Source organism: Topomyia yanbarensis, chromosome 2, assembly GCF_030247195.1.
Source record: "Topomyia yanbarensis strain Yona2022 chromosome 2, ASM3024719v1, whole genome shotgun sequence".
In the NCBI taxonomy this organism is placed as follows: domain Eukaryota; kingdom Metazoa; phylum Arthropoda; class Insecta; order Diptera; family Culicidae; genus Topomyia; species Topomyia yanbarensis.
Window position 1 is genome coordinate 339069785 of NC_080671.1, and position 24113 is coordinate 339093897.

Consider the following 24113-nt stretch of genomic DNA (forward strand, 5'->3'; position numbering starts at 1 on the left):
ACATTTTATGGATATTTTTCTACTCATTTCGATTTAGCGTCTTCTACACCTTTTAAACGTGTAGCTTAGAACACCTTGCGTTTTCCAGCACCGTCAAGGATTGTCATATTCGGTTAGCGCATAAATACTGAGAACTCTAGAATATCCATTGTTGCAACGAGAGTAAATTGTAACTTGTAAATAAAAATAAATAATAAAAAACAAATTAAACATCAATAATTCGGTGTTGTACTATAGCCTTTCTTGTGACAAAGAACATGGATTGTCTTAGATTGGGTTTGTTTTCATTAAAAACTTTTCAAAATTTCGTTCAGTTACTAGTGACAATATGAAGTAATTAGAACTAAAAGCTTTATGCAGGGGTGGGTAAAGCGTAGTTGGTAAATCGATTGCCTTGTACGCAGCTCATCACGGTTCGTTCTTCAATTCCGCACATATAGGGTTAGAAATTTTTCTAAAGAAAGTTTCTAACCCAAAAAGAGGCGAATAACCATAAGGTTAAAACCTCTATAATCGAAATAAAAAAAGCTTTATGAAATAATTTTTTAAGCCACTCCCGAAATAAATTCCTGGCTACGGGCCTGCCTAAATCTCTTGTATCTCGTAATCCTCATCCATCCAGGGCCATCGTTAGGTACTACTGCAGTAGGGACTGTGCTCTTGTTCTATTTATTTTGCGTTAATCGTTTTTTATTTTTTTTTTTTGCTTTTTCTTTCTTGCTGTCCAACCATCGCGCTGTATCTGACCTGCTCACGTATACTGCAAATATCGTATCTTGTTGAGATACGAACCGATCTGGAGGTTTCGACCATAATGATTCACATCTCATTGCAACCATCTTCGCAGGTCGCTATTCGTTCCAATTTATCTGCTAGTTCCTGAGAGTTTCTCGGCGGCGGTATTTTTCCCGATAATGATGCCCATTTTCTCGAGCCATTTAGCTGCCAGCCACTCCGGTGAAGTGATCATCGACGTTGAAATTTCTCCAGTCGACGATATCCCAATTTTTCCGATTTTGGGTTTTTATCCTTAGCTCCCGTTACTAGCCCGTTGACCGCCCTTTGATGTGTAAATGGTCCACTCACAACTGTTGCTAATATCGAAACATGTCAAAATGTGAACCGATCCAGACAAGCCTACCAGCTTTATATACAACCTTTTCCAGCCACTCTTGCAAGGTTTCTTCAACGACTCGTTTCTAGAGTGACTGAGCTCAGATGGTTTGTTATGTGTCAAAACGGCTCGTATTATATTTTTTTCTTGAAAAGGAAGTTAACAAATTTTTAAAATATTTTAAAACCCTCATGGGAGGGGTTTGAACCCCTAAAACCCTCCACTTGCGCACAGGCCTGGTAAAACCTAATGCTTATCTGTTATGTGACGTCAGTTGTGGTGGGTGGCTTGAAAACATGTATTATTTCTGCTTCAAAAATCGTCCAATGCGGCGGTCGTCACGACATATTGTTTGATACAATGATTCTGTTAAAATTGTCATTTACCAGAAGCATGTCGCAGTCGGTTTTTATATACTTAGTTGCTTCACATAACATTAGTATTTATAAGTAGGAATGTAAAATGTGGTCAAGGTGATCGAACTTTGAAACCGGTCGTATTTTGAGTCATCAGAAATAAATTTGTCACGCGAATATTGTGTTATCGACGCGCCTACTGAGCGACGACGCAGTTGACACAAATCCGGTATCATCCAATATGTAAGCGATGTAAGCACGGTGACTTGCTCATTGCACATCTCCCGCTTTCGACTGAACAGCTGGTTGGCTCGGAACCTTATCTAAGAAACAACGTATATGTATATGCTGGACGTGATAAGCGCATGACTACAGTATTCCCCGTCAGTAGTCGACTATCCCAGTTCAGTGTAAAAGTGGTTGGTTCGAGCGATTCTTTTAACAATTCTAGCAATGGGTTGGACAAGACCGGAAGAACCAGCCTTTCCTGCCGTTTGGTACACTTTCCAGGCCAATGATGTTGATAGCGACCAGCTGGTGACGTACCGCGTTGAGGATCTTACCGAGGATCGCCACGCTGACATGATCCAGCATTTTTTGGACAATTTCATTGACGATGAACCGCTCTGTGAAAGCAAACAGCTTTCGAAGGACGAACTTTCCCAGGGGGAAATCAGTTTCTTTTGGCGGATGTGTTTCAGCGAGAAAACGACCATCGTCTGCTATAAGGAAGGCTCGGACGAGATTGTTGGAGCGAACCTGCTTCATGTCAAAGAGTTAGAGAAATTGGCCGATTTAAAAGTAAGTATTCAAACATATTTTGGAAAATCATTAATTAACTGTTTAAAAATAGTTACAAAGTGAACGAATACGGGACATAATAACGACAAACGAGTACATGACGGAACAGTTCAATATCGGCGAGCGATATGGCGTCGATCGATATCTGACCGCGTACGGTTTGGCCATCAACCGGCGCTATCGGGGACGGGGCATAGCAACGGCCATGCTGAAGGCACGCGTTCCCATGTGCCGAGCATTCGGGCTTAAGCTGACGTCGACTAATTTCACTGCTCTTGGGTCGCAGCTGGCTGCAGCCAAGGCAGGCTTCGAAACGGATTTAGAAGTCACGTAAGTATGATTGGGTGTAGATGGAGCAATAACGCAGGCTAATTGTTGTTATTTTTTCTTGCATCTAGGTATGAGGACTTTGCTAAAATGGGACCGCGGTACTCATTTCCCGGAATTCGATCGAAGAGTTTGAAACTGATGAGTTTGAAAATCGAATAAAGATATGGAAAATATGTTATTTATGTGCAGAAAGCTTAGGGTCTATTCACAGATTAGATATGAAATATGTCATTTGAAAACTAAGAATATCTGATGATATTGAAAATATCCATATCCATTGGAATGAACTTTTATGAAAAATAACGAATCAAAGTACTAAAATATCCACAAAGTAGATCCGGAAAAAAGTCATCCAAAGAACCCCGGAACTCAAGCTGGGGGATGCAAGTATAATGTTTCTTCTAACTTTCAGCAAAGGTTTTAGTTCTCCATATTTACTCAATGCTGGGAACGCTGCAATTAAAGTTTTAAAAATAAATGAATAAATAAATAAATAAGTAAATCTAACAACTCAGCAAAACAGTCTCTACGCATCGCTCGATCGAGATAGAAGTGTTTTGTTTTCGGTCTGTAGGAAAAAGAACAGTGCAGTAATCCGCGTTCAAGGTTATTTTGCCATTCTCTGCCTCTTCGAGGTTTGGACTTTTATTTTCTTTTGTGCGTGTGTTAACCGTTAGGCCACATTCCTCAACCTTTTGTTCGTAAAGCGAGGATTGAACAATATCCAGCTATTTAAGCTGAACTGGTGCGTCGTGGGAAACGAGTATACAGATAAGTGAAATCTACCTTTTTGATACATTTACGGCTTTTTCCCGTCTGCGCGGGTGCTGACCCCGTGCGTTGACGGTGTCGATGGCTTCCTCCCCGGATGGCCAAATGGAGATCGAGTCGACTCCTAAGGCTCTCCCCCGACCCAAACAATATCCAGAGCTCTCGACCGGTCCCTTTGTGGTCTTCTTTCGGCCCAAAACAAAATCGCTGAATCTATTACAGATTTCAAAAGACCTGACGGAACGGTTCTCGGCTGTGATCGAAATAAAAAAGGTCCGCTCAGACAGGCTGAGGGTCGTGCTGACTAACTCAAAGCAGGCAAACGATATTGCTTGCTGCGAGCACTTTACGAAGGACTATCACGTGTATATTCCAGCTGTGAAAGTACAGTCTGAAGGCGTTGTCACCGATGACAGTTTGACATGCGAGGATCTGCTGCAGTACGGGGTTGGCCGTTTCAGAGACCGCTTACTTCAGCCAGTGAAAATACTCGAGTGCAAGCGTTTGCACTCAGTAGTAGTTGCGGGGGATGGTTCAAAAACGTACCCCCAATCAAACTCTTATCGGTTGACCTTCGTTGGTACCGCTTTGCCAAATTACGTCCTCTTGCACAAGGTTCGTCTGCCTGTGCGTCTGTTTGTGCCGCGGGTCATGAATTGCACAAAGTGTAAACAATTGGGTCACACAGCCACCCATTGTAGCAATAAGGCCCGCTGTGGAAAATGCGGGGAGAATCATCTAGATGATTCGTGCAGTAAGAATGCTGAGAAGTGTCCTTACTGTGCAGAGAATCTGCATGATATCTCGGCATGTCCCGCGTACAAACTACGCGGGGATAAACTAAAACGTTCCCTTGCTGGACGATCCGAACGTTCTTTTGCAGAAATGCTAAAGAAAGCTACACCACCAACCTCAACAAACATCTATGCTCACTTGCCTCCTAACGAGGGCGAGACTGATGACCCACAAGAGGGAACATCTACTAGGGCGCCTAGAAGTTATAGGAAGAGGAGGAACATTTCCTCTCCTAAAGTTCGTTGTAAAGGCCAGAAGGTATCCCTTGACGGGACTCAGAAAGTCACATCTATTGGAAGTGTTGCATCCAAACCGAAGCAATTAGCTCCTGGTCTCGGAGGATTAAACTCAGAGAAGGAGTTCCCAGCACTTCCCGGAACATCAAAAATCCCAAGTGTTCCTCTGTTTCAGTTCGAGAATAATCGCGGCACTGGAATTATCAAACTCTCGGACATTGTGGACTGGATAATAAAAACTTTCAATATAACTGATCCTATTAAAAGTCTTATGTTAGCTTTTCTCCCTACAGTAAGAACATTTTTGAAGCAGTTGACTGCTAAATGGCCCCTCCTTTCAGCGATTGTATCCTTCGATGGCTAACTCATCGAACGAGGTCACGGATTTGATCACTGTTCTACAGTGGAATTGCAGAAGTATCATCCCGAAAATCGATTCCTTCAAAATTTTAATAAATAATTTGAGTTGCGATGCATTTGCATTATGTGAAACTTGGTTAACTTCCGACATAGATCTCAACTTCCACGACTTTAATATTATTCGCCTGGATCGAGACACCCCCTATGGAGGAGTGCTTTTGGGGATCAAAAAGCGCTATTCCTTCTACAGAATTAACCTTCCCTCGATAACAGGTATTGAAGTTGTCGCTTGTCAAGTAACAACCAAAGGCAAAGATCTTTGCATAGCTTCCATATATATTCCCCCCAACACCGCGATTGGGCATCGCCGGCTACATGACATCATAGAATCCCTGCCTGCACCGCGACTAGTTTTAGGCGACTTTAACTCTCACGGTACGGAATGGGGTTGCCTTTATGATGATAACCGTTCCTCTTTAATTCACAATATTTGCGACAACTTCAACATGACAATTCTAAACACGGGTGAAATGACACGGATTCCTCCCCCACCAGCGCGCCCAAGCGCATTAGATTTATCCCTTTGCTCGACCTCGCTAAAGTTAGAATGCGCGTGGAAGGTAATCCCTGATCCCCACGGTAGCGACCATCTGCCGATCGTAGTCTCAATCAATAACGGCTCAAGGCCATTGGAAACAATCAATATTTCGTATGACCTCACACGAAATATCGATTGGAAGAGCTATGCTGCCGCGATATCCGACAACATCGAATCTACTCAAGAACTTCCTCCGGAGGAAGAGTACAGCTTTTTGGCTGGCTTGATTCTCGACAGCGCGAATCAAGCTCAGACTAAGCCAGTACCCGGCGCGAACGTACAAAAACGTTCTCCCAATCCCTGGTGGGATAAAGAGTGCTCAGACGTGTACGCAGAGAAGGCCGCCGCGTTTAAGACCTTCCGGAACGACGGGTTACCCGCTAGTTTTCGACAGTACGCGACGTTAGACAAGCGAATGAAGAGTTTGATGAAAGCCAAAAAACGCGGGTATTGGCGCCGGTTCGTCGACGGATTAACGAGAGAAACATCGATGAGCACTCTTTGGGGAACAGCCCGACGTATGCGAAATCGAAACAGTACTAATGAGAGCGTGGAATATTCAAACCGTTGGATATTCGATTTCGCCAAGAAGGTTTGTCCGGATTCCGCCCCGGCACAGAAGATCTACCGCGCCGCGTCCCGTCACGATAACGCGAACGAAACACCTTTTTCGATGGTAGAGTTCTCACTTGCTCTCTTGTCGTGTAACAATAAAGCTCCAGGGCCAGACAGAATCAAATTCAACTTGTTGAAGAATCTGCCAGACTCTGCCAAGAGACGCTTGTTGAACTTATTTAATAAGTTTCTTGAGGCTAACATTGTCCCACACGATTGGAGGCAAGTGAAGGTCATCGCCATCCAAAAACCAGGAAAACCAGCCTCCGACCACAATTCGTATCGACCGATCGCAATGCTATCTTGTATCCGGAAGTTGTTCGAGAAAATGATCCTATCCCGCCTCGACAATTGGGTCGAAGCAAATGGCTTACTGTCAGATACACAGTTTGGCTTTCGCAAAGGCAAAGGGACGAACGATTGTCTTGCGTTGCTCTCAACCGAAATTCAAATGGCCTATGCTAGTAAAGAGCAGATGGCATCAGTGTTCCTAGATATAAAGGGGGCTTTTGATTCAGTTTCTATCAACATTCTTTCAGAGAAGCTGCACCAGCATGGTCTTTCAGCGACTTTAAACAACTTTTTACTAAACTTGTTGTCGGAAAAGCACATGCATTTTTCGCATGGTGACTTATCGACATCACGATTTAGCTACATGGGCCTTCCCCAGGGCTCATGTCTAAGCCCCCTGTTATACAATTTCTACGTCAACGACATTGATGAATGTCTTGACAATTCCTGCACGTTAAGACAACTTGCAGACGATGGCGTGGTGTCTGTTACAGGACCCAAAGCTGTCGATCTACAAGGACCATTACAGAATACCTTGGACAATTTGTCTGCATGGGCTATTAAGCTGGGTATCGAATTCTCCACGGAGAAAACTGAGCTAGTTGTATTTTCTAGGAAGCGTGAACCAGCACAACTACAGCTTCTATTAATGGGTCAAACTATAGCTCAGGTCTTCACAGTAAAATATCTAGGGGTCTGGTTCGACTCGAAAGGTACTTGGGGATGCCATATTCGGTATCTGAAACAGAAATGCCAGCAAAGGATCAACTTTCTTCGTACAATAACCGGAACGTGGTGGGGTGCCCACCCAGGAGACCTAATTAGGTTGTATCAAACAACGATACTGTCGGTACTGGAATACGGATGCTTCTGCTTTCGATCCGCCGCGAACATACATTTCATCAAACTCGAAAGAATTCAGTATCGTTGTTTGCGTATCGCCTTAGGGTGCATGCAGTCGACCCATACGATGAGTCTCGAAGTCCTGTCGGGCGTTCTCCCGCTGAAAAATCGATTTTGGGAACTCTCATATCGATTGCTCATTCGATGCGATATCTTGAACCCGTTGGTGATTGAAAATTTCGAAAGGCTTGTTGAGCTCAATTCTCAGACCCGTTTTATGTCCCTGTACTTTGACTACATGGCGCAAAATATTAATCCTTCTTCTTACAATCCCAACCGTGTGCATTTCATAAATACTTCTGAATCTACTGTTTTCTTCGACACATCCATGAAAGATGAGATTATTGGAATTCCGGACCATATACGCCCACAAGTGGTTCCAAATATTTTTTATAATAAATTCCGAGAAGTCGACTGTTCTAAGATGTTTTATACTGACGGATCAAACCTCGAAGGGTCCACTGGCTTCGGTATTTTCAATCAAAAGTTCACCGCCTCCTACAAACTCAGTGACCCTGCTTCAGTTTACGCCGCAGAACTAGCTGCTATTCAGTATACCCTTGGAGTCATTGACACATTACCCGCAGACCATTACTTCATCGTCTCGGATAGTCTGAGTTCTATTGACGCTATTCGCTCGATGAAACATGGAAAGCATTCCTCGTATTTTTTGGGGAAAATACGGGAGCTACTGAGTGCTTTATCTGACAAATCTTTCCAGATTACCTTGGTGTGGGTCCCTTCTCATTGCTCCATTCCGGGCAATGAGAAAGCGGACTCCTTAGCTAAGGTGGGTGCTATTGAAGGTGACGTTTTTGAAAGACCAATTTGCTTCAACGAATTTTTCAGTATTACTCATCAGAGAACCCTCGAAAGTTGGCAAACCTCGTGGAGCAATGGGGAGCTAGGAAGGTGGCTACATTCGATAGTCCCTAAGGTATCGACGAAACCTTGGTTCAAGGGGATGGATGTGGGTCGTGACTTCATTTGTGTGATGTCCCGACTCATGGCGAACCATTACACGCTGGATGCACATCTCCGACGTATTGGGCTCGTGGAGAGTGGTATCTGCGCTTGTGGCGACGGTTATCACGATATAGAGCACATAGTCTGGGCGTGCACCGAGTACAGTTCCGCCAGGTCTCGGCTTATGGATACCCTCCGGGCCCGAGGAAGACCACCCAACGTCCCGGTTCGAGATGTGTTGGCAAGCCGCGATGTCCTCTATATGTCCCTTATATACACCTTCATAAAAACCATCAATATCCAACTTTAACTGCCCCTTTTCCTTATCATTCTCAGAAGCGCTCTCTTCCACCTGTACCATACACCCACGATGGTTTGATGCGACTCCAAGGCGACACAAAACATCCCTGTCGAATGAGCCAACAAACACGGGACCTAAAGCACGAACATCACACGCACAACTCGAAATGTAGCCGATCAACATCTGAGCCGCACTACGAAATCGTCTGGAGAAACCCCTGCCATCTCGAGAACGACCACCCGGCGTCCCAGTACATGATTCTTCCTGATGAAGACCACCCTGATTCTGTAATCCATCCGTTGATCTCCCGAAGTCTGAAACTGAAATAATGTTCTCCCCCTGCCATGTTTGTCCACCCTACTTCCCCTGACTCTTATACACAGAAGTAACACCCCCCCCCCAAATATCTTCGTGAAGCATTTAGCTCTTCTTGCCTTTTCTAGTTTTAACTATTATATTATATGATCTCGTTGAAAATGCCCAACTCTACTACCACATAAAATAACTCTAATTAATGTCTTCGAATCTTTACAAAATTTAATCACGCCCTCTAATTATTTCTACTTTTAAGATAGTCGTAAAAATTTTCCCCCTTAGTTAAACATTATTTGCTCCAATAATCTCATTGCTAAAAATGTCAAACCATATTGCCATAAAAACTAAATGACCCCTCTAATCTTACGAAAATTATACTACCCCCTTGTGTATATGTATAGCTATAAATTAGCCTTAGTTTAATTTCAAAAATCAATATGTAAGCCCCTAGTTTTAAGTAATTTAAAATGTGAAACAAAACAAAATTGGCACCGTTAAGCTAACGCAAACCTGCCTTATCAAATAAACGAATTGAAAAAAAAAAAAAACTCAGCAAAACGACCAAGTGCAACAGCAAATGCAACTGTAACAACAGCAGCTAGAGTAGTTCAAGGAGGCCATACAAAGTACGGCGACAAACCAATAAGACGCCAAGGAAAGCTAGGGTTTCAGGTGCGCAGGCCGAAATCAAGTACTGCCTTAGAAGACCAGCAGTCTGGGTTGGCTAAAGTGATGAAGTCGAGGCAAGCAATCGAAGAGCTCTACTATCTCGTGAAAAGCAAGATCTGGGATCCAGCGCTTAGCAGCAAGTCTGTCGTTGCAGAAGCGAACAGATAGAGAGAGCTGAAAACGCCAAAAAGATACGGAGGTAGCGAACGCAGCATCCTATGAGACGGCGAATGTTGACCGGTATTCATGTTCTGTGGAAAGAGTAAGGGAAACACTACGAGAGGAGCAGGAACCGAAGAATCCAAATAATGTCGGCGAAAGACAGCAAAACAACCGACAAACGATCGTGGAAACCGTAGAAGAGAGGAAAAAACAGAAAGAAAAGGACGAAAAGAAGAAAAAGAAGAAAGAAGACCTTCGGTCGCGCCAGATGAGGTATAAAGTCGTCAAAACATACAACGGTGTGGCGTACGCTGCGCTCCTCAAAAGAGTGAGAGAAGATCCCAAGCTGAAGGAACTGGGGGAGAACATAGTAAGAACCAGGCGTGCTCAGAATGGGAAGATCCTGTTCGAGCTGAGGAAAGATCCATCGATCAATAGCTCGTGGCAGAAGCGGTGGGAGTAGAAGCGGTGGAAGCAAAAGCGAGCGTGAGAGCTTTAGTTCAGGAACCAGCGGCCGAGTGCAGGAATCTAGAAGAGATCACAACGGAAGACGAAGTGAGGAGCGCGCTAATAGAGAAATGTAACCTGGAGAAAGAGCAGATATCAATAAGGTCGAGGAAGGCGTACGGTGACACACAGACAGAAGTAATACGCTTATCAGCTAACCGCAGCCAACCAGCTTATGGCGACAGGTAAGATAAAAGTTGGATAGTCGGTGTGCTCCTTTCGTTTGATGCCTGGGTTTTGGCCATCATGCCCGGTCAGATCTGATCTGTACACAAAATGTGAGGGGAAGAGACACATTGCGAGATACTACACAAAGCAACCGAAGTGCATTCTCTGCACAAAGGAGGGCGGAAAGGATGGGATGATGGGAGGCTTCTTATGACCAAAGTATAAAAAAGCGAAGGCAGGATATAACCCTGGTTAATCTCATTCATTGCGACATTGCACAGCAATTGTTGTGGTAGTCAACAACACAAACGAAGTGCGACGTTACAGTATCGTGTTCAGCCCGATAACGGTAACTGGATGGTGAATAGTGCAGGGATTGCGGTAATCGAAGTGGTGGGTGGTTTCCTTGTCCAAGAGGTGGTGGATAGTATACATGAAGGCTTCGTGATCGCCAGGATCAAAGGCGTATTCGTATGTAGCTGTGGACACCAAAGTAGTACAATCGGATGCTGGATGCACTAACCGACTCGTTAGTCGGACGAATGCTGGTTTATTTATTTATTTATTTATTTGGGAGCAGGTTGTTATAGGAGGAGTTTTTAACGCTAGGACCGCGAAGTGGGGTAGCAGGCTGACTAACGCAAGAGGTTACAGCTTGTTGGAAGCCTCGGTGAAGCTGGATATAAGGCTGTGCAAAGAAGGTTCCGCTAGCACATTCCGTAAAGACGACCAGGAATCCATCAACGACGTAACATTCAGCAGTGCTTCGCTGATGGATAACATGAATTGGCGAGTCAATGAGCATTACACACATAGCGACCACCAGGCGATCTACTAAACCATTGATCGGCGGAGTTGCATTGTAACGCAGAGAGTGATGACTGGCGAGCGGAAGTGGAAAATAAAGGGCTTCGATAAGGACTTCTTCGTAGAAGCACTTTGTGCTGACGCCTCGCTCCAATTTCAAATGCCGATGAGCTGTTGGAAACATTAGCGATGGTATGTGACGTATCAATGCAGAGAAAAATGAAGCCTAGGAACTGCCGGCGTCCGGTGTATTGGTATCCGTATCCGTGCTGCCTGCCTGAAAACCAAAAGACTCGTTCAAAGAGCAAGATCTGAGGCAGCCAGAGAAGAGTGTAAGGTAACATTCTGGGCGACCAGGGTCACTTTTAAACCCGAAATAAGGCTAAGCAAGTCCACCTGATACAAGGAGCTGTGCAGATAAGCAGGCGCTCCTGGGCAATGCTTACAGTGTCGTGTTGGCCAGGGTTAAGAGTCCAACGACGTCAGCCGAAATGTGCGCTAACAAGAGAAAAATTTACGTGGAGGGTCTATTTCCGAAGGACGACCCAACCGCATGGCCGCCTGCACCGTACGTCGATGCAGACGGTCTACAACGACGAACGCTTCGAAGTGACGAAAGGGCTGAAAGCAAAGAAGCTCCTGGTCCCGACGTGGCGCTGAAGAGTACGATCCTAGCTGTTCAGGATATGTTTAGGCTACTTCTACAGACATGCCTTGACGAAGGCTATTTCCCGGATAAATTAAAGATCCCAAAGCCAGTGGCGCCACCAAAACCAGGGATGCCACCAGGAGATCCAGCATGGTATCGGCCTATATGAGTGCTGGATAATCTTGGTAAACCTCTGGAAAGGGTCATCCTGGATAGTCTGACGAACTACGCTGAAAGTGAGAACGGACTGTCGCAGAGGAAGTTCTGATTGCGGGAAAGGATCTCAACGGTGAACGCAATTCACACAGTCATAGAGAGCGCCGCGAGAATATCGAAGTAAAGCAGAAGGGGTAATGAGTACTGTGCCGTGGTAACGATCGACGTGAAGAACGCGTGTAACAGCTCCAGCTGGATGACTATCGCCATAGCGCTGCGGAATGCGAGTCCCGGACCATTTATGCAAGGTTATGAGAAGCTACTTTCAGAACCGAGTACTACTCTACGAACTGAACATGGAGCATAGGTCGATTACGGTCACGGCAGGAGTACTTCATGGCTCCATATCCATAGCACAACGCTCTGGAATATAAAGTACAACAGAGTGTTAACGCTGGAACTGCCCAGGAGAATCAAGATCGTCGGATTTGTAGATGACGTTGTCCAGACGAAAACCGGTGAGACTCTTGGAGAGGTGGAGATGTTGACGGCAGAGGCAATAGGAATCGTGAAAACCTGAATGACGGAGTTCCATTTGCAGCTGGCTCACCATAAGATGGAGGTTGTGCTGGTCAGCGACCGAAGAAAAATCCATGCGAGAAACTCCGAAACACTTAATTTTTGAATGTCGTACCTGAGCGAACGACAAGCCCATAATGCCCCCATGCTCATGGTCCAGATGCACCTCCACTATGTGGTATTTTGTTGTATTTGTAATGGGCTCCACGCATCAAAACACCATCACCATGGTTCGGTAGATCCCATGAAAAAACCTTATTTTGGTGTATCTGTGGGTTATTCAGGCCAGTCGACAATATCGTCGAAGAGCAGCCGAGTAAAAAGGTTCGAGAAAAACTCTGTCACCGGGAAACTCTCTTCCGGAGATCAGTTGAACAGTACACGACGCAGCACCGAGTTCGGGTCATCGGGGCGACAGCGAAGCGGGCTCCAGGCTCCAACGGAATCGCCAGACCGACCTCAACACCCTACCGGGTAGCTCGCGGGTAGGCTAGATCCACCACCAGGGACTAAACGCGTTGAACAGCCAGCAGTGGGTGGTCGGGGTGCTAGTGATTCGGATGCTATGCTCCACCTGGATTCGCTGGATATGCTTCGGCGCCGGGGACTAGATCGAACAGATTGGGACGAAGTGGGCTCAGACAGCAGCATCGTAGCCAGATAGAGAGGAGCGCAAGGCAGCGTTTCAGGAAGCTAGGGCCGCTTTAAAACAGGAGGCCAAGCTTAGCAAGTCAGATAGCCGCAAGGTGCTGTGCCGAGAAGTTGACGCCAATCTCTGGGGCGACGCGTACCGAGTCGTGATGGAGAAAATGATGGGCTGGTCGACGCCAGCCGAAACGTGCCCGGCTAAGCTGAAGATAATCGTTGAGGGTCTCTTGCCAAAGCACGAGCCAACTACCTGTTCACCGACATCGTACGGCGAAGAAGAAGGAGCTAACACAGCGGTCGGCAGAGCTTGTAGAAGTATCGAAGCTCTCGGTCCTGATGGAATACCAAACGTAGTGCTGAACAGGCATGTCCAAACACGCCACGGCACCGCGTGCTGCATTTTACCACCGCAACCGAGTGTATTGAAATGAGCACCCCAAGCCAGTGCTCGATGTGAAGCACCGATGCACGATAAACGAAGCACCTGTGTCGGTGGCGGTGTTAAATTTTCGATCCGATGCTTGGATGCTTCGGAAAACACTCGGGCCGGGTGCTTTAAAATTTCTGAAGCACCGGAGCCGAGCGCTTTCAACTTCGGATAACACCTCGGAAACTCGTTGACTGACCCGTATCAAAGCGAGAATGTTTAAGCCCGCTAGCATATGCACAAAAAGAAAGAAAAAAAGAGTTTTCGGTGCGACGGAATAAAAGAGAACAGCAAATATACTTCTATTATCGCGGCAGTTTGATTTTTAGTTAGATATGTAGTTATAAAATATCCAAAGTCGATGCAAGTATAGATCGCGGATGGTGGATTTTTTTTTAATTTTGCGTCTTGGAAATACTAGTCAACGAAAATTCTATTTCTTTATCTTCTTGCAAAGGTATATCTAATTGAAAGCAAAAGATATGAACTTTGCCATCGATAAACATCTTTTTATTTTTTTATGATCCCAATCTATACGGATAACGCACATATGGTGCTTAGCTCAATTTGAATCTATTCCTATTGCCGCCATTTGGGGCACACGTTTCGAATTTTCGATCAATTAATCACAAGTATTTCACAGTATTTCGATAATTTTTATTATACGAAACTTTGTTACCAATTTTTAGACATTCTATCTATTGCTGGTCGTAATAATAAAGTATTGAGTCATCTCATGTCGCAAACTCTATTACAATATTTAGCTAAAATAGTGATGAACTGCCTCATAGTGCTTTTTAGGCTGACAAAATGGAGACACTGAAAAAATCTGTTTATCCGGTTACCAGGTTGTTTTGAAAAAAGAATTAATTTCAATTAGAATGTCAAATTACAGTACTAATTTTATCATTGCGGTCAATAAAACGTATTTTCAGAGGAGCTAATCTCATATAAAATTGTGGCCCTTCGCTAAAACAAGGTCATGATCATATTTCGCAAATATTTTATATTCATTCCAAGCACCCCGTCCTGGTAAGTTAAAAGGGAGGGAAGCTTTGCTTTACTCTAATGGAATTGGAATTGTTCATATAATTTGTAGCAAGTTACCTACTGCAGGGAACTTCAATTTTCAAAATTACTTGAAACACGTTATCGTATGTAAAGGCTTAGGGCACAATCGAGATGCGCCCATACGATTTATTTTCGCTTTATACGTCATTACCAGTGCCATTACAAAACTTTTAACACAGCACAATGCATAGAAATTGGCCGGACTTCATTACTTTTCTGGCACATCCAACGGCGTCCGTGTGTTGGCCTGCCGTTTGGTTCGCTGTACTATAGACTTATAGAGCATTAATTTAGAAAAAATCTACGTTATCATAAATATCGCTAGCTAGTGTCCTAGTCCTTATCAGTTCTTCGATAGTTATACTATATAAGCTATATTCATTATTCCGCATGTAAACTCAATAAAACAAAGACAAATTTAATTGACAAGATGGTAAGTGATCACCCAAACCACATTCTGAAGTGATGCAGTTTGAAATCTGAAGACTAGATTTTTGTCTTGCTATATTCTGCATTTTTAATAATTGAACCGATACCTTGTCCTTTTTATATCTATTCTGCTTAAAGGTATAAAAATCCAGCTTCAAATGGGTTTTTACAATTTGATCGGCAAAATTTAATTTCTGCATGCATTTTAGATACATAAAATTTTATTTGACTGTCTAAAGAGATTTCAATTCTTGCACAGTATAGTGGGTGTGTAGACTTACCAGTCATAGAGAGTATAACTGTACTGGAAACAGTGATCGATGTAAGGATATGCGATGATTTTTGCTAATACGGTCGGGCATCTATCATCGAAATAACTTTTTATAGTCCGTCGGAGATGGCAAACATGAGTTGGAAAGTTTGTGAAAATTAAAAGCATATTGACCACCAGACCATCCAGTACAATATTGGTCAATGAAGTTATGCTTTGTGTAAGCACTACGCACAGGAAGAGATTCCTCTCACTTAAACGTCGAGAAGTTAGCTAAAGCATGTAACACCACAACACAAACGAAAAGCTCATTAATTTACTTTATTTTTTTAGTAGTTGAAAAATTAATTGACTTACACCAGAAAATCGAATAACAGACCAATGATTTCCCGGATAAGGCGACCTGTAATGCATTAAATACACCTTTAATTTTGTTTGAGAATTCATGCACAAATAGCTATACAAAACTGAAATATATCATGAACCCGTTAACAATATATTATATAAATGAAAAGCAAACTGAAAATCACACCTTGGAATTTTACAAATTGAATAGAGCCAAATTGATACTTTTACATTTAACATATTTTATTTTAGATTCGATTACCCGGGGTAAGATTTTTTAAATCCTCGGATATTCGAATCTGACCTGTTTATTATTTGGAATAAATTTCCCTTGTTCCACAGTAAAACAAAAAAAAGGTAGACTGAAAATATTGGTCCTAAAGTTTTTGTTTAATTCATACACGGCACTCATGAAGTCAATTGATGGTAGCTGAAGCCGCAACTTTAGAAATTTTACTAAAATACTACAATTTCATGTTTGATTTTAGCTATGCGGAAACCAAAGAGTATTTCCACAGATTTTAAATGTTGATCTTTCTACCTAGAGTTAAAAACTGAAATGTTTCCTCAATCAGTAACATATTCACTTTCCAGACTGACTGCTGGAAACATAATTTCTTTTTGAAGTTATGACTAAAGCTGAATACTTTACAGGATACTTAACGACCTTGACTTATACTACTTTTTCAGAAATCATATTTTTATTAATTTTATAATGACGGGACATTATTTGGAGCATTTCGAGACAAATGAAAAATACAACCGTCAAACTGGGACCTTGCAACACTTCTGACTTCCTCTGTTAATGTAAATTTAGCAACGGTAATAATAATTTTAACAATTTGGAGTCAAAAGTCTTAAAATTATGCAAAACATATGAAAGGTGTTGACCGAATAAAAATATTTAAAATCAACATTTTTTTCTATCACGCATTCCTATTTGCTTTTCAATTCAATTTAGGCGCATATGTATTTCCATACCTGAATAAAATTTTCAAACAGAGCTATTTAGTACTAAGTAGCGGAAAACTTTGACACTTTAGTCTTTCAATGATACTTTTAGTAATACAAATGTGGAGGTTACAATCCAATCGCTATTAATCGTGAAATAGTCTCAACATTATTTTTTTTTAGTTTTTAGAAGAGAATTTTTTCTTATTTTTAAAGAATACAAATGACCGGACGACATTTAAATTTCGAAGTGCAGAAGAATCTTTTTAATTTTGATACTGAATAAAGGTCAGTTATGGTCTTCAAACGTAATACTCGGACTGAGGTTGTTTGATGTAAGAGTTGACTAAGATGTACAATTCGACTCCAGTACCAACGCCAATTTAAATCCATTCATTCATCTATTTATAATTCCTTCTTGCATACCTACTTAATCCTTCCTTACTGTATAATGCATTACAGATTCTTCATAAAGTACCAAGCTCGTTCATGCATATGAACGCACCAAATTGCTTTGAGCCACTTACCAAGCGACAGCAATAGCGCGGCGATAATCGCTACCGAAATATAAGCTGCCGTGTTTTACGAATTTAAAAACACTCGGTACGGTGCCTGCCGATGTCAGAAACACCTCGGTTGCGGTGCCTGCCGATGTGAGATGCACCTCGGTTACGGTGCCTACCGAAGTCAGAAACACTCGGGTCGGTGCTTTGCCGAAGCAACGAGCACGGTTGGTGAATATCATGCGCTGGCACCGACACCGGTGCCTTGGTATCGGCGACCGGTGTCTGCTGTTGAGCACCGGTACGGCGTGCCAACTTCAATCCTCTTGGTGACGTGTTTATTGGTAGAAGTGCCCACCGTGCAGCACCGTTCGGTGCTTTTGCCATGCCTGGTGCTGAAAGCTGCGATCCTGGCATACCCGGATATCTTCAGGATGGTACTGCAGAAGTGTTTAGATGAAGGCAATTTTCCCCAAATGTGGAAGATGCAGAAGCTGGTGTTGCTACCAAATCCAGGGAAGCCAAGGGGCGCGGAGGACGAGCGCGGACTGTCGAAGGTGCAGTTCGGATTCCACAAGGGAGCAACGACAGGAGACGGGAAGATCGATACTGCGCTGTGGTCGCGTAGATGTAAAGAATGCATTTGAGGGTCCCCGGCTATCTATGCCGGATCCAGACTGCTGCTGTACGAAACGAACGAAGGGCAAAAGTTAATGCAAGCGACAGCGAGTGTTCCTCGGGGCTCCATTCTCGTCAACTCTTTGAAACGGGATGTACGATGGGGTCTTGACACTGTGGCTGCCCAAGAAAGTGAAAGACGTGGGTTTCGTGTACGACGTATCACTAATGGGGATGGGTGAGACACTTGAAGAAGTGAAGGTGTCTGTGACGTAGACAATAGATGCGATCGAGAACTGGATGAACGGGGTCAAGCTGCAGATAGTGCGAAAAGTCGGCAAAGCAACAAACGCAATAGCGAGTATCATGCCAAAAGTAGGCAGCCCGAGAAGCAGCACGAGACGTCTGATATCTAGTGTTTCGTCATCGATACTGCGATGTGGGGTTCCCACCTGTGATGCGGCGTTGAAAATCAAGCGGAACCGCGAAAAATTGAATACTGCATGTCCCTGGCGGGTGATATCGATTGCTACAATCATTCTGACTCATTCCAAACCTGCAGCTGTGGGTCAATAGAAAGCACGTAGAGATGAACTAACACAGCTCCTATCGGGCCACGTCTGCTTTATGAAGTATCTTCATCCGTTCGGGTACGCAATTGCTCCCGGAGTGTGAAAACGGAGACACCGGAGCATGTGGTCTTCGAATGCCCAAGGTTCGAAGCGAAGCGCAGGGAGATGCTGGAAATGGGAGGACTGGACATCAGCCCGATCCTGATGACTTACAGCGAAAATGGCGTGATGAACAGCGAGCAATGGTTTCCGTCGGAGTAGATTCACAGCCGGGTGGAGTAGACTGCGACAGAACGCCGGTTATAGGTCGTCGACGTGCAATCCGGAATCGCCGGACCGACCACGGCAGCCCCACCGGTTGGCTTGATAGAAATATAGTGAAGTCCAAAGAAGAATCCGTCTCGGTAGAACTTCTTTCGCCGGGGAACTTTCCGTCGGCGTAAGCGAGATTCACCGCCGGGGTCTAGACTGAGTAGACCGCGACGGTACATCACCTGGCGCGAGTCGTCGGGGGTGCTAACGAAACGGGCACCCTACTCCCCCGGATTCGCCGGACTTACCCCGGCACCTGGCTGGTTGGCTCGCTTTCGAGAAAAGTTCTCCCGCTGCAGAACTCTCCGTCGAAGTAGACATAAAAAAGCTCTCCCCGAAGTAATGCCGTAAGGTGGTGCCGGGAAGGAATCAGGTTCCGTGCAAGAGTTGTTGTTTTAGCGGGTCGGGTGGCTGCTCAAGGCCGTTCCCTGAGTTGTTGGTTTTTGAATATTTTTTCTGCTCTCTAAAAAAACACACACAAGAAGTCTTCGTCGAACAATGTTGAAACAGTGATAACCATAATATCTATTGTTTTATTATTGTGTGTAGGATAAATACTACATTTCCTTTCGGACAATTTTAAACTCCAATGCACATTTTTATTCTTTCGCATAGGTGACAAGCTCAATAGCAATGTAATATACTTTTTCTCAATTATACATATAGAACATAAATGAGTAAATGAGAAAAGAACAATCGCACCACTAGGTGGATTAAAACAGTTTCGAATAATGTTCTTCTACCAGAGGTTTTCAACTAAATCTGGCAAGCAGACTGCGGCATTTACCAATTCGTTTTACGGGTTTGAATAGCTGGATTTTTCAGCTTATTTTCCGTGATCACTATAAATAAGTATTTTGAGCAATGTTAATTACAGGTATACATATATTGTCCATTTCGCCAATTCGCTATACAAACTGCCCATTGGTCTTTGACTGGTACTAAAAGTTTTAATGTGTTAAAACAATTACCTACTCGAAAAAGCTCTTCCCAGCCAGAGTACTGGCGAGAGCATATGTGTGGCTGGCTACCGCCTGTATGAAAGTACCGATTCGATGTGCTTCCCCCGCGGTTCCTGGTGGTGTTATATTATTGAAGCTGGAGAGTTTTGGAGTTGGGTGGCAATGTCTGACCTTTTGACATGCGCGCGTGAATTTTATATCTTTCTCTTTCCCAGGCGATCGTTCGTGCTCTGTCATCGTGGTCTTACCACCTTTCTTTCACGCTTCTTTTTATTTTATGTTCCACTTTACGCGACGAAGAAAATTTCTCCACTTCTACGCTGTTGGGTAGATGGAAACCAAACCGGAATGGTGTTGTAAATATGTACTTGTGAACGTTATTCCACAGCACAGACGGGCGGCTTCCTGATGGTGATAAGGTGGGTGGAAAGTTCGCATCGCTGTCACTGTGATAACGGCAGCCAACTCGGGCAAAGTCGGGTCGTCCTTTGGGCGCTCTCTGCCACCTCATGCCCCTGTCAGCGGAGATATTACCACCAGCAGTGTATACGGAGCGAGGATGATAATGGTGTTGGTAGTAGTACGTATAGGTACCAAATTCACTTAACCGGGAAGGTGGAGCTCAGTCAGACCAAAGAGCAACCTCCCCGAGGAGAGAAGGTGCGCGTGAGAGTGCAAATGGCATGGCTTTCCTCTTCGCTGCGACGAGCATTGTGCTGCCGGTGGGTGGATGAGTGTTCGGGTGGTCTGGTCGACGGATCATCGAGTTTCTGATTTTCTTTGCTCGAAATCTTTTTTTTATGTTTGGGTACGAGATGTATGGTAATTTATGATCGGGACGGAACATTTGGGAGAACTACTGTCCCCGTTGGTTTTATGGCGTCATGCTATTTATCTTGCAACTATTTAAATTGTGTGCATCATTTTGGATATCCTCGTCTTCATGATGGGTAAGGATTACATGTAACCAATCAGTAGAAATCCAGTTCACTTGCGACTCCAGAAAAGGGTATAATGAAACGTGCCCATATTATTCAGCCAGATTGTAGAAGCGTATTCAAAAATGTAGTTTTTCGTTCAAATCATTTACAAATTTGTCAGTAAGGGTCAAGTTGATTTGATACATTGCAGTATTTCATCAAAATTAGTACATTCTAATAAAAAAGCTTATTTAGGAGAAAGAATTAATCAAAAGTGTTATTTCGATTTAATAGATTGGAAAGTAATTTTTCAATTGAGTAACATGACTTTTTAGATGTTTCTTATTATACAACCTAATTCGACATGTACGTCACCATGTATACTTCTTACAATACGTCGACGCCGTCGCATGTGTCAGTTGCGCGCTTATATCGATGTTCAATACGCCGCTGAATTTTTTTCTTCACGTCGATGATTCGTGGAAGCAATTTTTGATATTTTTGGCGATTTTTGCATGACATCATTTGGAAACCAGGCTATAAACAATGGCTGTATTAATATTGCATCGGTTAGACCGGTCTAGCCTGGCGTAGGTTCTCTCTCTCTCTCTCTCTCTCTCTCTCTCTCCTCCTCCTCCTCCTCTAAGACTAGCTTGAATTTTTGAAAAATATAATTTAACTGTATTGTGAAACTGTCTCGTCGTGGAAAAATATGAAAATAGCAATTAGCCTAAGTTGCTGCCTTTCGTGAATTCTGATGTACTAATGCCCATACACCTTTTCAGTATCATGTGTATCACCTTTTTTTTACTGCCAACACTGTTTGTGAAAGTTTAGTTTATTTTCCGCGCTCCTCAATTTTTGTTTATATCATTGTAATTATTGCCTCGATATCCTGCAAAACCGTTCAAACTTGTTATCCAACCTCCGTGTTTACTTGCCGAATGACGGTGTTTTGCTCACACGCAAGGTAGGACCGCAATATCAAAATATTCTGGACAAGCTGAAGCAGTTTGCTGATTTGCCACAACCGCCATACCACCGCCACTCCGTCACCTCGCCACTCCGCCATCTTGCCACTCCACCACCATCACTTCCACTCGCAGTTTACAAAAGTGTCACCATCCTGAACAAAATAACAACATAACACTAGGGTGACCATATGAGGCGAGTAAAAAACCAGGACAGTCGAAAGGGGACTGCCTTCGTCCGTTACCTATCAATCGACTGTGCTTCCTCCACAGGTTTTCGGCAGTTACAAAGATTTTGGGTCGGGCAGGCAGAGCTTTGGCAGTAAAAAAGTTCTGTGGGTCTGAGAGGAAGAGCTCTACCAGAAAATTTTTCGTGGGAATTTGATCACCATGCTTTTTAGGATTTACACACACACACGCAAAGTTCTTGCTACACCACCACCAGCGAAAGTTTCATGCTGTTGTTGGAGAAATCGGAAATCCTGAATTGAGCAAATGAGACGAATTATTATGAGATCGTCTGTGCAGGAAAAGGCGAGGAGTTTTAAGCACTAAATACACGTCATTGAAGCAAAGCAGAAACATCAACGGTCCTAAGTAGCTTCCCTGCGCTATATCTGGCAATCTCGAATGACAACCAATGGTAAGCAGTATCACAATGATCGGACACGCTGTGTGTAGATTCTGTTGTTCCAGCATTCGTCGGTGGCTGAGTTGCAACTCCGGTTCTTGGTGATTTAGTTAATGTTGTTGGGTTTGCTCGCAGTTGATGTTGTTTCATTAGAGGCTTTCACACATGGTTTGGCACGTACGGATCTGTCCTTCATATGTGCGCAGCGTGATTTGAGATTTGCTTCTCACGATATGAACACCATTGGATATACCTGGGAAAAAGTTTCTTCAGGTTTCAAACTTTCACCGTTACGTACTTCGATATAGTGAATTTATTGGTTGTACGCGGGGATAGATCGTGCAGGCTCACACCAGGCTTATCTTCATGAATCTAAACGGGTATCTCGATTCTAACATTGACATGCGCAACGACGTGTTGCATGTTGTTTCCCATAGCCAAACTTTTCGCCATGGCCAAAGTTTTAAATGCTATCAGTACTGCATTACGAGTATGCACCTTTATTAATTGTTCCACTTCGTGAACACAAGGGCGGATGGGATAAACGACCACTGTATAGGATCGAAGATTGTTCAAATTTTGCTGCTGAGTTTCAATCATTTTTAAATAAACGATCGATACCGCATCAATGAAAGTAACGGTGCATTATTTTTCACACTGGCTTGGGACAACTGTTATTTTTCGATTGCTTTGCTGGCGCGGTACATATAGACGGCAGACTGTAAGTAGAATCATTCGTTTGATTCACTGCACTGTTAACAAGCAGCGCGATTGTAGCTTCCGATCCGATTGAGATGGAAAAGTAGACTGATTAGGAACTGGTATCGTATCCTAAAGGGGATCCATAATTACCAGCTCGAGAGAGCGCTCAATAAGGTTATTCCACGACAGTTATTGTTGTTTCGCCATTTTCCTTTTTATGAAATGGATTTCCAGTAAAACGAAAAACTGCCATTTGCAAGAGAACTCTAGAAGAAGCAGAGTCGCCAAAACTTCGATGTGTCTTCTTAGAGGTAGGCACTAAAGGAATTTTTTCAGATCCCGGAATCATTGTTTCATCGACGTTGATAGCGGCCAGAGTTTGGTCCACAACTGGAATCGGTTCGATTTGTTCGATTGCCAAATGTTGTTGCAAACAGACTACAGCTCATTCATATGGTACGTACATACGAATGCCTCATTCTCTTTTGAATTTCCAAGTAAAAAAATAAGTTGGAAAAAGAAATAACGAGGTATTATCGAGAGATTAAAAAAGGCATCGGATGGTACAATTGAGAGATTCGAGTGTATTAAGTTTTGTTTGGCGTACTCTGGAGCAGAGTACGGTCTACTCTTGTTTGACGACAACAAATAAATAAACTCTGGAGCAGAGTGAATAAAGCGAAAACTCAATAATTTGAAATATAACGGGTGTTCAATAAAAAATGAAAATGATTTCAATACCTTTCTGTAATTAAAGAAAAGAGCGTAAATTCTTTTCTCTCCAAGAGAATTGCTCTCTGCACTCCCTATAAATGGGGGACATGTTTCTTTTCGCTCGGGTGCTGTCAGTTCAATCGAATATGGCGTCGAAACAGCAAGTACTCCGCGAGCGTGTTGTGCGGTTTTACGAAACACTTGGCCGTCGCGGAAAAAAGTTTACGGTAGACCACTTTCGAGACGAAAACGTTCCCGCGAGTGCAGTTTTTTCCACATCCTGGCATCCCTGAGCGTGGAGCGGAAGGCCGGTAGCGGCCGCCGGCAAAGATAATGACGAAGAAGAAGAAGAAGGAAGCGTTGAAAAAGCTGTTCGACAACAAGGACGAAACGAGTTTGCGTGATGCCTTGATTCACCGAGCTTTCAAGATGGAGGACCTCATCTGCCGGAAGAAGACTCTGTCCCCCGATGACACGGACGAGCAGATAGCGATCGTGAAATCGCAGTGCCGGTGGATGACGAACAACTACCGCGAGACGTCGTTCGTGCTGCTCTCGAACACCCACATTCCAGGAAATGACAGCTACTATTCCAGCGATAATTCGGCCACACCCCT

General features: G+C 43.7%; 1 protein-coding gene across 2 annotated transcripts; it reads left to right on the forward strand.

Annotated features, from left to right (window-relative positions):
• The first annotated feature begins 1764 nt into the window (after positions 1-1764).
• On the forward strand, positions 1765-3090 carry LOC131684045 (uncharacterized). 2 transcript variants are annotated; one of them, XM_058966563.1, is made up of 4 exons: positions 1765-1853; positions 1922-2271; positions 2324-2601; positions 2670-3090. In XM_058966563.1, the coding sequence occupies exons 2-4, from the start codon at positions 1924-1926 to the stop codon at positions 2758-2760; spliced, it is 717 nt and encodes a 238-aa protein (XP_058822546.1). In that variant the 5' UTR covers positions 1765-1853; positions 1922-1923; the 3' UTR covers positions 2761-3090. The 2 variants fall into 2 exon arrangements, with proteins under 2 accessions (XP_058822546.1, XP_058822545.1); XM_058966562.1 differs by having other exon boundaries at positions 1813-2271.
• Positions 3091-24113: the final 21023 nt, after the last annotated feature.

Excerpts from the sequence above, each read along its gene's own strand:
- LOC131684045 (XM_058966563.1), top strand. The coding sequence starts at position 1,924 with ATGGGTTGGACAAGACCGGAAGAACCAGCCTTTCCTGCCGTTTGGTAC. Across the intron at positions 2,272-2,323 it reads AGAAATTGGCCGATTTAAAA|TTACAAAGTGAACGAATACG; the intron begins GTAAGTATTCAA and ends GTTTAAAAATAG. Across the intron at positions 2,602-2,669 it reads GAAACGGATTTAGAAGTCAC|GTATGAGGACTTTGCTAAAA; the intron begins GTAAGTATGATT and ends TCTTGCATCTAG.